The following is a 13772-nucleotide window of genomic DNA, read 5'->3' on the forward strand; positions in this document are numbered from 1 at the left end:
AAAACACCGACAGTGTCCTCTGGGGGGTGGACATTGTCAGTGTTTATTTTATGTTATTTTATTTTTGCCCCCCGCCTCAAAAAAAAAAAAAGAAAGAATTATAAAAATAACAAAAAATATCTAAATTGTAAAAAAAATAAAGAAAAAAAAATGGTAAAAAATAAAATTGTAAAGAAAAAAAATAAATACTACACAGTCCACACCTCATCAGTGTCACCTATCAGTGCCCATCAGTTCTACTGTCACATGACATTAAAAAAAAGTATCAGTAATCGCCATCGGCGAGTACTTTAAAAAAAGTATGCAGTGCACCACAACACAAAGTATAGCAGTAATATGCATGGTATGCTGCATTCCAAACAAAAGTGTATGTTTTTTGTTGTTGGTGTGTTTAAAAAAATAAGCTGCCCTAACACAACGCATGTTGCATGCAAAGTATTGCATGTTAATGCACTGCAAGAGTGTGAACCCAGCCCTTGGCAGCAGATGTCTGATACCTATACCTCCCAACATTTGAGAAAGGAACAAGGGACACTTATTAGCAAAGGTATGTAAGCATGGATCACACACCACACCACGCTCCCTTCAATGAGAACTATACAAAAAAATGTATTTGTTAAACCCACAAGTGAATTTTTTTTTTTTTTTTTTTAGCACTACTATTCCATTATATATGCACTACAGTTCATTTATCATGGTTTCCTATGGAACACGTTCTGTAGTGCAAATCTGCAAAATGCAAAAAGCCCTAAAAATGCATAAATGTGAATCCAGCCTAAGAAACACTTTTTTAAAGCGGAGGTTCACCCAAAAATCAACTTTCTGTCACTAGATCCAGCATACTGCTGACATCTGCAGTATGCTGGATTTTTTTTTTTGTACTTATCGTTTTAGCGGTCTTTCTTCTCCGGCTCCGAGCGGGGAATCCTGCGGGGAGTAGGCGTTCCTAAATCAAGCGCAGTTGATTGACGGGCTTGGATAGCGCGTCACGCCATCCGAAAATAGCCAACGTGACTCTCGGCTGCTTACGGCGCTATACGGCGCCTGCGCCTGCCATGTAGAGCTGACTGCGCAGGCGCCGTAAATTGCCGAGAGTCACGTTGGCTATTTTCGGAAAGCGTGACGCGCTATCCGAGCCCGTCAATCAACTGCGCTTGATTTAGGAACGCCTATACCCGGAAGGATACGCCGCTCGGTGCCGGAGAAGAAAGACTGCTAAAATGATAAGTACAAAAAAATAAAAATAAATCCAGCATACTGCAGATGTCAGCAGTATGCTGGATCTAGTGACAGAAAGTTGATTTTTGGGTGAACCCCCGCTTTAAAAATAAATTGTGCATTTTATATACGACTATATAGCTCATGAATACCTGTATAGGCAATGTAAAAGGGCCGTCTTCTCTTTGCCTATTGCAACCTTTATCAATGTCATCTGAAGAGATGGGGGACCAAAGCTGCCCAACTTGCCCAGAGTCCCCATTCTGTCTCTGATCTTACCCAACAGAGTGACAGTAGTAGGGGTGAGCTTCGAGTTCGAGTCAAACTCATGTTCGACTCGAACATTGCCTGTTCGCCGAACAGCGAACAATTTGGGGTGTTTGCGGCAAATTCGAAAAGCCGCAGAACCCCCTGGAAAAGTCTATGGGAGAAATCTAAAGTGCTAAATTTAAAGGCTTATATGGAAGTTATTGCCATAAAAAGTGTTTCGGTACCCAGGTCCTGCCCCAGGGGACATGTATCAATGCAAAAAAAGTTTAAAAAAAACAGCCGTTTTTTCGGGAGCAGTGATTTTAATAATGCTTAAAGTGAGACAATAAAAAGTAAAATATTCCTTTAAATTTCGTACCTAGGTGGTGTGTAAAGTATGCCTGTAAAGCAGCGCTTGTTTCCCGTGCTTAGAACTGTCCCTGCACAAAGTGTAATTTCTGAACAATAAAAAGTCATTTAAAATCACTGCTCCCGAAAGAACTGCCGTTTTTAAAATGTTTTATTTTGCATTGATACATGACCCAGGTCCCAAACACTTTTTAAGACAATAACTTGCATATTAGCCTTTAAAATTAGCACTTTAGATTTCAAACGTTCGGGTCCCATAGACTTTAATGGGGTTCTAAAGTTCACACAAACTTTTGGTATGTTCGCAGGTTCTGGTGCGAACCGAACAGGGGGGTGTTCGGCTCATCCCTAGACAGTAGTAAAGGTAAGGTAAGAGGGGTTATGTCCAAAAGAAGGGCAGCTGGAAACTATGTATAAATGTTTCTATTTTAATCAATAATTGCAAACCCCTAAGAAAATACTACAGAAGATGAGCAGAGAAGACAGCTAACACCCAGGAATGCAGTAATATCACTTTCCACTCCACAGACACAGCTTGGGAAAGGTTTGCCAGCTAAAGGCTTAGTTAGACCCCGGTAGGTAATTCATCCTACAGTGCCATCTAGTGGAAATATTGGCTTATAGCAACTAGCAGGAACTACGTTCGCTCCATATGCGTGCGTACACCCTGTGCGCACGCATATGCTCTTTAGTGTAACCTTACATTTTTTTTCTCTAATGCCGCATACACACGATCGTTTTTCGGGTTGTAAAAAATTACGTTTTTTTTTTATGTCATTAAAAAAGATTGTGTTTTGGCTCCAGAGCATTTTTCACGATGTAAAAAAATGGGCATTAAAAATTTCGAACATGCTCTAATTTTTCACGTCGTTTTTAACGTTGTCGTTTTTTACGTCGTAAAAAATGGTCGTGTGCGGGCTTTAATGACGTGAAAAACATGCGCATGCTCAGAAGCAAGTTATGAGACGGAATCGCTGGTTCTGGTAAAACTAGCGTTCGTAATGGAGATAGCACATTCATCACGCTGTAGTGGGCACCTAAAGCTACTTGGTGTGTACTGCCCGTGTCCTCTGCAGTTTGCACCTAAAGCTACGTGGTGTGTACTGCCCATGTCCTCTGCAGTGTGTAGGCCATTAGTATGTCTGGAAGGACAGCAAGGAGAGGCAGAGAGTCACGCCGATAAAAGAGGGCAAGCAGGCTCTGCGTCTAGAGGCAACAGTGCTGGTCGTGGACACGGTGCATCCTCATCAGCACGTGGCCGTGGGACACGCTCGTCCTTTTTTCCGGCAGCTGGCCGTGTTGAGCCGCAACATGCTGAAGACTTGGTAAAGTGGATGACCAAGCCGTCCTCATCCTCCTCATCCTCTCTCACCCCGACTCAGGGTACTTTGTCTGGCAAAGCAGCTGCCAAGGCGGCCTCCTCCCTCTGCTCAATGGCATCAGTCACTCCTTCCCTAGCCCCACCATGTCCTCCTGAGGAGTCCCCCGAACTGTTTGACCACAGTGTTGGGTACATGCTGCATGAGGATGCGCAGCGTTTTGAAGGCTCCGATGATGGGGGGCGATCAAGGGGTTAAGTGTGTCCTAGGGAGTGATTTTTAACTGTGGGGGGGGGGTGGGCTACAAGTGACACAACAGTGATCACTGCTCCCGATGACAGGGAGCAGTAGATCACTGTCCTGTCACTAGGCAGAACAGGGAGATGCCTTGTTTACACAGGCATCTCCCCGTTCTGCAGCTCCGTGACACGATCGCGGGCACCCGGCGGACATCGAGTCCGCGGGATCCGCAGTCACACTCACGGAGCACGCGGCGGGCACGAGTGCCCACGATGTTGCGATTTAAAGTTACGGTACAGGTACGTCTCTTTGCACAGCCGTGCCATTCTGCCGACGTATATCATTGTGCAGTGGTCAGCAATCAATTAAAACAAATGGACATTACCAAACTCAAACCGCATACACTATTAGATGGCAGATTCTGAGGCCACATGGTCAGATAAGCCTAAAATTAAATTATTTGGCCTAAAAAAAAAACGTGTTCTAAGACCCAATGGGCCAGATTCACAGTGGAGATACGACGGCGTTTCTCCTGATACGCCGTCATATCTCTGTTTCTATCTATGCGGCTGATTCATAGAATCAGTTACGCATAGATATCCCTAAGATCCGACAGGTGCAATTGTTTTACACTGTCGGATCTTAGGATGCAGTACCGCGGCCGCCGCTGGGGGGAGTTTGCGTCGTAAACCAGCGTCGGGTATGCAAATTAGGAGTTACGGCGGATCCACGACGGTTTTTCGCGTTCACTACGTCGCTGCTAGTCTAGTTTCCCGTCGCAAAGTTAGTCGTCGTTTTTGGTGCCCTAACTTTAGTCAGCAAGTGTATTGCTGTCTAAAGTATGGCCGTCGTTCCCGCGTCGAAATTTAAATACGTTACGTTACGCCGCCGCTCTTCTATGTGAATCTGGCCCAATAATCTTTACAGATTCAAGAGAATTGGTGAGATATTAAGGCTGGGTTCACACTGCCGTGGGGAGCGGCTCACAGTAGGGGTCTGGTGCGTTCCCGTTCACCGTTTCAGGCATAGGTGTGCGCAGCCTATTGCATTAAGGTGTGCACCCCAAAGCCCAAACACAAACTACCGATCACTCACGATGTTCATTTAGAAAGGGAAGGGGCCGGTAAATTACATAATCCTTTTTTAATTTGTAACTTTTCCCTTTCCAAACTTCCTTTCACCATATGCAGAGGTTTCTCATGGTGTTTCCCTATCCCGTCTACCTGTTAGAGCCAGGGGGCCAGATTCACAGAAAACTCCGGCGGCGTAACGTATCGTGTTTACGTTACACCGCCGCAAGTTTTCAGCGCAAGTGCCTGATTCACCAAGCACTTGCGTGTAAACTTACGGCGGTGTATCGTAAAGACGTCCGGCGCAAGCCCGCCTAATTCAAATGGGGCGTGTACCATTTAAATTAGGCGCGCTCCCGCGCCAAACATTTTGCGCATGTTCCGTTTGCAATTTTCCCCATACGTGCTTTGCGCGAAATTAGGGCGCCCTGACGTGTTTGTGAATGGCGACGTGCGTAACGTACTTACGCCGTACTTACACCGAAAAACTGCCAACGCAGGAAAACGACGCAAACTCCACCCAGCGGCGGCCGAAGTATTGCAGCCTAAGATCCGAAGGCGTACGAAGCCGTAAGCCTGACGGATCTTAGCCAAAAGCCGTCGTATCTTGTTTGTGAATCACAAATTAAGATACGACGCGGCAAATTTGAAAATACGCTGGAGTATCAGTATACGCCGGCGTATTTCTTCTGTGAATCTGGCCCAGGGTTTTTATCATAGAAAGGTTGGCGTTACTATAATATAATGTGAGCGCCAGAGAGGCGAACAGAGCTCAGTGCCTGAACTAAGATACCCAACAGTGATTCTGACCATTTGATGCATACAGAACAAATCTAATGGGGAATTTCCTCCTGTCACAGCGCCAGCCGCAGCCAGTCGGTATTGTCTGATCCGGATAATTAGTGTCCTCATGGTAACAAAGCAATTTTCTGTAATTTGCTAAATTAAAATGCTGATGAAAGGCGCCTTGTGTTCAGAGAGCGGGGGGTCTTCTGTCTCATGGTAATCCGCTTTCCGAAAAATAAGTGGATGACCATCTAGCTGCTGGTTTAGAGAGAACATGTCAGCCCCTCATTTACCTGGCCAAAGCCCGAGCACACCACTGCAGTCCAAATATTAGCATTGCCAGCGGAGGTGGCGCAAAGATTTCCTCCATCTAGGGGTAGAGCCAAGTATATGAGGATCACTGGCCCTGTAACTGCATTCCTGAGAGTCTGGGGCAGTGGCGGCTGTTCCTCTTTTTTTAGGGGGGGGGGAGGCAAACAACCAACCCCCCATCCCCCAGCAGCCGATAGCATCTCAAACCCCCCTCCCCGCTCGCTGTCTGCGGGTCAGTCAAGCACTTGCCCCATCTAGGTGGCTGGGGGCGGGCATCGGGCAGCAGGCATCTAACACAGGCAGTGGCTCCTGTGTCCTCTCCTCCTCCTCGCTCCCACCGCACGTCTCCTCCTAGGCGTCCAATTCAGCCAAGCGGCCTGATTGGCCGGGGGGAGGATCAATGTTACAATAGCGAATATTCATTCGCAATTGTAATACACCTGGGTGGGTTCAGTTCGCATTCTCTGTGCCCCAAACCCATCCTGTTTTAAAGCCTTTTAGAGCCTCTGGCTCTAAACAGGTGCTTTAAACCCCCCTACCCCTAATGGAATTCATTCATCCGGTGTCCTGCAAGGGACCGTACACATGGATGGGGGGGGGGGGGTGCGGTGTTCGTGTGCCCTTAATGGATGGGCCACCCCTGGTCTGGGGGGTTTGCACTCCTACTGTTGGTTCCTCCGAAAAATAAAATCCAGTGTGGAGGTGGGAGCCCCCCATAATGGGCACAGCCCACCCAGAATCTGAAGCACTGAGATCGCACCACTGCAGTCCACAGGAGATATAAGAAAGATGTTTCAAGCCCAGCTCTTGCACAGCTGTACCAGCTCCTCTCCTGTATAGGCCATAAGGTGAACTAGGAAAAAACACAACCTGAGAAGTGCCAAGAGCTGATGACTAGGGTTGAGCGAACCTGAACTGTAAAGTTCGGGTTCGGTACAGACTTTTTTTTGTACCCGTACCCGGACATTTTGCTGAAAGTTCGGGTTCGGGTCCGGTGTTCGGCAATGTAATGGTGCGCTGCAGGGCAGCCAATCACCATTTGTTTTACCTAGAAGCCATCACATCCATGCCTACTATTGGCATGGCTGTGATTGGCCAGTGCAGCATGTGACCCAGCATGTGACCCGGCCTCTATATAAGCTAGAGGCACACAGCACAGCTCATCACTCTGCTTTAGCTAGGGTAGGGAAAGGCTGCTGCTGATCTGAGGGAGAGATTTAGATAGGACTATCCTGCTTCAGCACTGTTTCTTTTTGTGAGATACTCTGCATTAGATAGTTTAGGGCAAGGTTCCTGCTCGTTCTTATAGGGAGAGAATTATATAGGAGTCAGTCCTGGTTCACAAATCATATTGCAGCTGCACTGAATCTGTTCCTGTGAGATAATTTGCATATTGCAGCAGCACTGCATTTCTTTCTGTGAGATACTCTGCAATAGATAGTTTAGGGCAAGGTTCCTGTTGTTCTTATAGGGAGAAAATTATATTGCCATGCTCTTCCCGACATTTTGCTGCCATTTGCAGCCCTCTAGCCAACCCTAACCCTAACCCCCTAACCCCAACCCTAACCCCCTACTCCATATGGACCTTGTCCTCCTAGGTCAAGATTATTTTTATTTATGTTATTTTAAGTTATTTCCCGATCCACATTTATTTGCAGGGTACTTGCCATGCTCTTACCGACAGTTTGCTGCCATTTGCAGCCCTCTAGCCCTTTCCCTTCGATTTTTAGAGACATTTTAGTAGTCAAAAGTCCGGGTCCCCATTGACTTTAATGGGGTTCGGGTCAAGTTTGGGTTCCGAACCCGGACTTTTTTCCGAAGTTCAGCCGAACCCGTTGAACCCGAACATCCAGGTGTCCACCTTAACTCTACTGATGACACATTAGCTAAGTCAATGATGATGTTGCCCAAGTGTGGGAATGAAAATTATTTTTTTGAAAATTTTTCCTAGTGTTCCCTTTGGCCTAGTACTGAAATGACTAAAGGCCCATACACATGATCGGACTTTATGACAACAAATGTATGACGGACCTGTTTGATCGGACAATCCAGCCGTGTGTATGCTCTATCGGACAAACTTTTTCGCTTTTTCATCGGACAAATGTTCGCTGTGACAACTGAAAAACTTTCCTGCAACAAATAATCCTATCGTGTGTACACCAGTCCATCGGACTAAAGTCCAAAGTCCAAACACGCATGCTCAGAAACCAATGCTAAACATCAGACAACAATAGCAGAAGTTGCCCACAGGGTGGCGGTAAAGAGCTGAAAAACCACGTGATTTGGTGAAAGTTGGTTGAAAAAGTCCTGCCGTGTGTATGCAAAACAAGTTCACGGCCAACGCCCTTTGGACAGAAATCCACGGAAAAGTCCGATGGAAGTCCGATCGTGTGTATGAAGCTTTACTCTGATTTCACTGCACACTGTGATAATTTCACTGGGCCAGATTCAGAAAGATCAGCGGATCTTTCTGCTGGCGTAACGTATCTCCGATACGTTACGCCGCTGTAACTTTAGGGCGCAATTCTGTATTCAGAAAGAACTTGCGCCCTAAGTTACGGCGGCGTAACGTATGTGTGGCGGCGTAAGCCCGCCTAATTCAAATGGGGATGTTGGGGGCGTATTTTATTTAAATTTGACTTGACCCCCGCGTTTTTGTCGTATTTTTTGAACGGCGCATGCGCCGTCTGTAAAATATCCCAGTGTGCATTGCTCTAAAGTAAGCCGCAAGGACGTATTGGATTCGACGTGTACGTAAATGACGTACAGCCCTATTCGCGAACGACTTACGCAAACGACGTAAAATTTCAAAACTCGGCGCGGGAACGACGGCCATACTTAACATTAGCTACGCCTCATATAGCAGGGGTAACTATACGCTGAAAAAAGCCTAATGTAAACGGCGTAAAAAATTGCGCCGGCCGAACGTACGTTTCTAACTCGCCGTATCTACCTAATTAGCATATTCCTTGCGTAAACATACAGAAGCGCCACCTAGCGGCCAGCCTGAAAATGCAGCCTAAGATACGACGGTGTAAGACAATTACACCTGTCGGATCTTAGGGATATCTATGCGTAACTGATTCTCTGAATCAGGCGCATAGATACGACCTCCCGCACTCAGAGATACGACGGCGTATCAGGAGATACACCGTCGTATCTCTTTCTGAATCCGGCCCACAGTGTGTATTGGAAGCTGCAGCAAGTCACACAGAGCCTGCCTCGTTTCCTGGCCAGAGGATGTCCAGCATTATTAAAGTGTTACTAAACCCACAACAGTAAAATCGGTCTGTGTATGCAGTAAAGCATGCTTGTTATACTCAATGTGGAACCTAAGGGGTTAATCCTCTGCATTGTGGCTTCTCTTATCCTCCCAATCTTCCACTGTCCCTAATTCATCTGCTGATAGTACAGAGCCCTAGGGGGCACTCTGCACATGCTCAGTTTGGTGTTTTTTTTGGGGGGGGGGGGAGGGTGCATGTGATCAGTACAGGGCCAATCAGAACTGTCCAGACAGAAGATCAGGGGTCATGCAGCCTCATAGGACAGTCAGAGGAGAATGAAAACTCCTCCTACAAGCTGACCAGACACTGATAGAAGTCTTAAAACTGCTTTATACTGGTATTTAGCAATTTATATTTGATAAAACGATTGCATTTCCATGTTCTGTGTACTGTGAGAGTCTGAGAGACTAGATATAGTGAATGCAGGCTCCTGGGTTTGGGAACACTTTACGTTCTTTCCTCCCCACCCTGGACCATCCCTTCATTCATTGGATTTCAGTTCTTTCCTCCCCAGCCTGGACCATCCCTTTCATTCATTGGATTTCAGTTCTTTCAATTATGGAGGCTCAATATCACATGTGGGCATTACCTAGGGTGGTTTCCATGCAAAAACAGCCTGCCTAACACCTATTGGCATAAGAATCAGCCCACTGCTTGCATCAGGATTGAGGGCTGGAGAGGAGGCCGGGGGCTGTGATTTTTTCATGTACAGCACCCTACCGGTCCCCGTCCCCCCTCCATGATCTTCCTGCATTGTAGAGAGAAGCACAGAAAGCCAGTAATGGCATCAGTAGATCTAAAATAAGGTATGTAATGAACACAGAAATATTTTATTTTGTTGATGGGGGAGAAAGGAACTAAGGAAAACAAGATACAAGAAGAATAAAGTTCAGCTTTAACTCTTTATCACCCACCAAAACACTCCAATGTTATTTTTGAGTGGAGTGACCCTTTAGTTTATCCTGATTGGTGGAGACTTTCCTGTCTGGCCTCAGTATAGTATTTTCAGAGGGCAAATGTCTAAAAAACATTCTTGTATAAAACTCGTATTGTGTTCTTCTCCATGAAGGACCTCAGACAGATTCCTCCACAAAGCCAGGAAGAGGGAGATTCTTCTCCAGAGATATTTTCCTGGAGGTCCCCTGATCTGTCTTCTCGGGTAATTTCAGGGTCACCATTTGGTCACTTTTGGTATTTGCCCCTTTTTTGGCATCATGCAGAGCTTCCCCCATCTTTGTGGACAGTCCTGGAGGTGAGGTGGCACCATGTTCCGGAGCAGACTCCTCCAGGATCCGAGGTGTGGCCCCCCGGCTGGCTTCTGATGGAACGTTGCTGGATAAAGACTGAAAGATAAGGAAACACACAAATCCCACATTCACTAATAAAGCCAAACATTACAAAGAGACATCACTGTGTGTCACTCCGACAAGTATGTGCAAAACTCTCACAAAAAGTCACTAATTGTCACAATGACCATTGTTTATAAGGAGTCCTGCTTAGTGGCGGCTGATGCTCAATATTTTTTTTGGGGGGGGGGCACAAACTAAAAAAACATCAAGCGCAGCCACTGTACCTATCAATTGCCGCCACTGTGCCCCATCAATTGCCGCCAGTGTGCCCCATCAATTGCTGCCAGTGTGCCCCATCAATTTCCACCGCAGTGCCCATCAATTGCTGCCAGTGTGCCGCATCAATTGCTGCCAGTGTGCCCCATCAGTTGCTACCAGTGTGCCCCATCAGTTGCTGCCAGTGTGCCCCATCAGTTGCTGCCAGTGTGCCCCATCAGTTGCTGCCAGTATGCCCCATCAATTGCTGCCAGTATGCCCCATCAATTTCCACCGCTGTGCCCATCAATTGCTGCCAGTGTGCCCCATCAATTGCTGCTAGTGTGTCCCATCAATTTCCACCGCTGTGCCCATCAATTGCTGCCACTGTGTCCCATCAATTGCTGCCAGTGTGTCGCATCAAATGCTGCCACTGTGCCCCATCAGTTGCTGCCAGTGTGCCCCATCAATTTCCACCGATGTGCCCATCAATTGCTGCCAGTGTGCCCCATCAATTTCCACCGATGTGCCCATCAATTGCCGCCAGTGTGTCCCATCAATTGCCGCCAGTGTGCCCCATCAATTGCCGCCAGTGTGCCCCATCAATTGCCGCCAGTGTGCCCCATCAATTGCCGCCAGTGTGCCCCATCAATTGCAGCCAGTGAGCCCCATCAATTGTCGCAAGTGTGCCCCATCAACTGCTGCCAGTGTGACCCATCACCAGCCGGCGTCCCAATACTTTTGGTAATATAGTGTATATCAAAATTGGTTATTGTCCTATTTTTGGCACATAGATCGCCTTCTGCAGGCACATACATTGTAAATCATTGCTTATTTGCTGTACAGTATTAGTAGAAATGACAGAATGTGCGCTATTTTTCTCAGGACGTTTGTGTTGTATGTTGTCCTCTGTACTGTATATTGTATGATGGTCAGGTGTCCCCAGACATTTGCCCATGTAGTGTATTATGCGGGAGTGCCCACCTGTAACCCAGAGCCCAAGCTGCTGTCCACCTTCTTCCTGCGGGGCATGTTGGGGTTCCAGTGGCAGACCAGGCTGTCGTTCTGCACACTGTAGTTCTTGTTTCCCAGCAGCCAATAGGTCTTCATCTTACCTTTACCCTGCAAGACAAGCCAAGGGTTACATAAGGGGTGACAAAGGGGGTGAGCATTGTTTTATCATCTTATAAAGTAGGTGACCCCTTTATGGCATATTATTTATCGTTTCTGAAATGTCCCAATATATTTTATTTGGAAAAAGAACAATTTTCATTTTGTGTATCTCCGTCCTACACCCATCTTCCTTCCAACCCACTCAACTTTCTTTTTAAATCTAGCTCCTCCCCTAAGACCAAGACTCCACTCTTCCGCCTACCGACAGTTCTCCTCTCCTGCATGATGTTATCCTATTCACCCTCACACCACTCTTCTCCTGCCTCACACCACTCTTCTCCTGTCTGACATCACTCTTCTCCTGCCTCACACCACTCTTCTCCTGCCTCACACCACTCTTCTCCTGCCTCACACCACTCTTCTCCTGCCTCACACCACTCTTCTCCTGTCTGACATCACTCTTCTCCTGTCTGACATCACTCTTCTCCTGTCTGACATCACTCTTCTCCTGCCTCACACCACTTTTCTCCTGCCTCACACCACTCTTCTCCTGCCTCACACCACTCTTCTCCTGTCTGACATCACTCTTCTCCTGTCTGACATCACTCTTCTCCTGCCTCACACCACTTTTCTCCTGCCTCACACCACTCTTCTCCTGCCTCACACCACTCTTCTCCTGCCTGATATCACTCTTCTCCTGCCTCACACCACTCTTCTCCTGCCTCACACCACTCTTCTCCTGCATGATGTTATCCTATTTGCCATCACACCACTCTTCTCCTGCCTCACACCACTCTTCTCCTGCCTCACACCACTCTTCTCCTGCATGATGTTATCCTATTTGCCATCACATCACTCTTCTCCTGCCTCACACCACTCTTCTCCTCCATGACACCACTCTTCTCCTCCATGACACCACTCTTCTCCTCCATGACACCACTCTTCTCCCGCCTGACACCACTCTTCTCCCGCCTGACACCACTCTTCTCCCGCCTGACACCACTCTTCTCCTGCCTGACATCACTCTTCTTCTGTCTGACACCACTCTTCTCCTCCATAACACCACTCTTCTCCTGCCTGACATCACTCTTCTCCCGCCTCACACCACTCTTCTCCCGCCTCACACCACTCTTCTCCCGCCTCACACCACTCTTCTCCCGCCTGACACCACTCTTCTCCCGCCTGACACCACTCTTCTCCCGCCTGACACCACTCTTCTCCCGCCTGACACCACTCTTATCCCGCCTGACACCACTCTTCTCCCGCCTGACACCACTCTTCTCCTGCCTGACACCACTTTTCTCCTTGCTTGACACCACTCTTCTTCTGTCTGACACCACTCTTCTCCTGCCTGACACCACTCTTCTCCTGCCTGACATCACTCTTCTCCCGCCTGACATCACTCTTCTCCCGCCTGACACCACTCTTCTCCCGCCTGACACCACTTTTCTCCTTGCTTGACACCACTCTTCTTCTGTCTGACACCACTCTTCTCCTGCCTGACATCACTCTTCTCCTGCCTGACATCACTCTTCTTCTGTCTGACACCACTCTTCTTCTGTCTGACACCACTCTTCTCCTGCCTCACACCACTCTTCTCCTGCCTCACACCACTCTTCTACTGCCTCACACCACTCTTCTCCTGCCTCACACCACTCTTCTCCTGCCTCACACCACTCTTCTCCTGCCTCACACCACTCTTCTCCTGCCTCACACCACTCTTCTCCTGCCTCACACCACTCTTCTTCTGCCTCACACCACTCTTCTCCTGCCTGACATCAATTCTTCTGTCTGACACCACTCTTCTCCTGCCTGACACCACTCTTCTCCTGCCTGACATCACTCTTCTCCTGCCTGACACCACTCTTCTCCCGCCTGACACCACTCTTCTCCTGCCTGACATCACTCTTCTCCTGCCTGACACCACTCTTCTCCTGCCTGACACCACTCTTCTCCTGCCTGACACCACTCTTCTCCTGTCTGACACCACTCTTCTCCCGCATGACAACCAGGGCTGTTTTTCAGCGGGAACATAGTTCTGTCACCTTCAGCACTGAATGTATGTAATAGCAAAGGGTACAGGGGTAAGCTGGAAGGTAAGGTCTATTTTTTATGGGGGTCTATTGTTGCTGAGTATGTCTATTGTTGTATATTGGGGAAGGGGGGGGTCGATTGTTAAGGGAGAGGTCTATTGTATGTAGCTGGCTGCTGGAAAAATCTGTTGTTGTTGCTGGCGGATCTATTGTTACTGGGGTGGGATTTTGTATT

The 13772-nt window shown here is 47.6% G+C and overlaps 1 protein-coding gene across 2 annotated transcripts in view; it reads right to left on the bottom strand.

The window, feature by feature from the left end:
- Nucleotides 1-9577: 9577 nt before the first annotated feature.
- LOC120915519 overlaps nt 9578-13772 on the bottom strand; it is a 39288-nt gene continuing 35093 nt past the window's right edge. The window contains exons 6-7 of one of the 2 annotated variants that reach the window (XM_040326091.1): nt 11376-11513; nt 9578-10190 (exon numbers count right to left, since the gene is read on the bottom strand). In XM_040326091.1, the coding sequence (XP_040182025.1) occupies nt 9921-10190; nt 11376-11513 (408 nt within the window). In that variant the 3' untranslated portion in view covers nt 9578-9920. The remainder of the gene's footprint in view (nt 10191-11375; nt 11514-13772) is intronic. The other variant, XM_040326090.1, reaches the window with a different exon arrangement.

This window comes from Rana temporaria, chromosome 10 (assembly GCF_905171775.1).
Source record: "Rana temporaria chromosome 10, aRanTem1.1, whole genome shotgun sequence".
NCBI classification, from domain to species: Eukaryota; Metazoa; Chordata; class Amphibia; order Anura; family Ranidae; genus Rana; species Rana temporaria.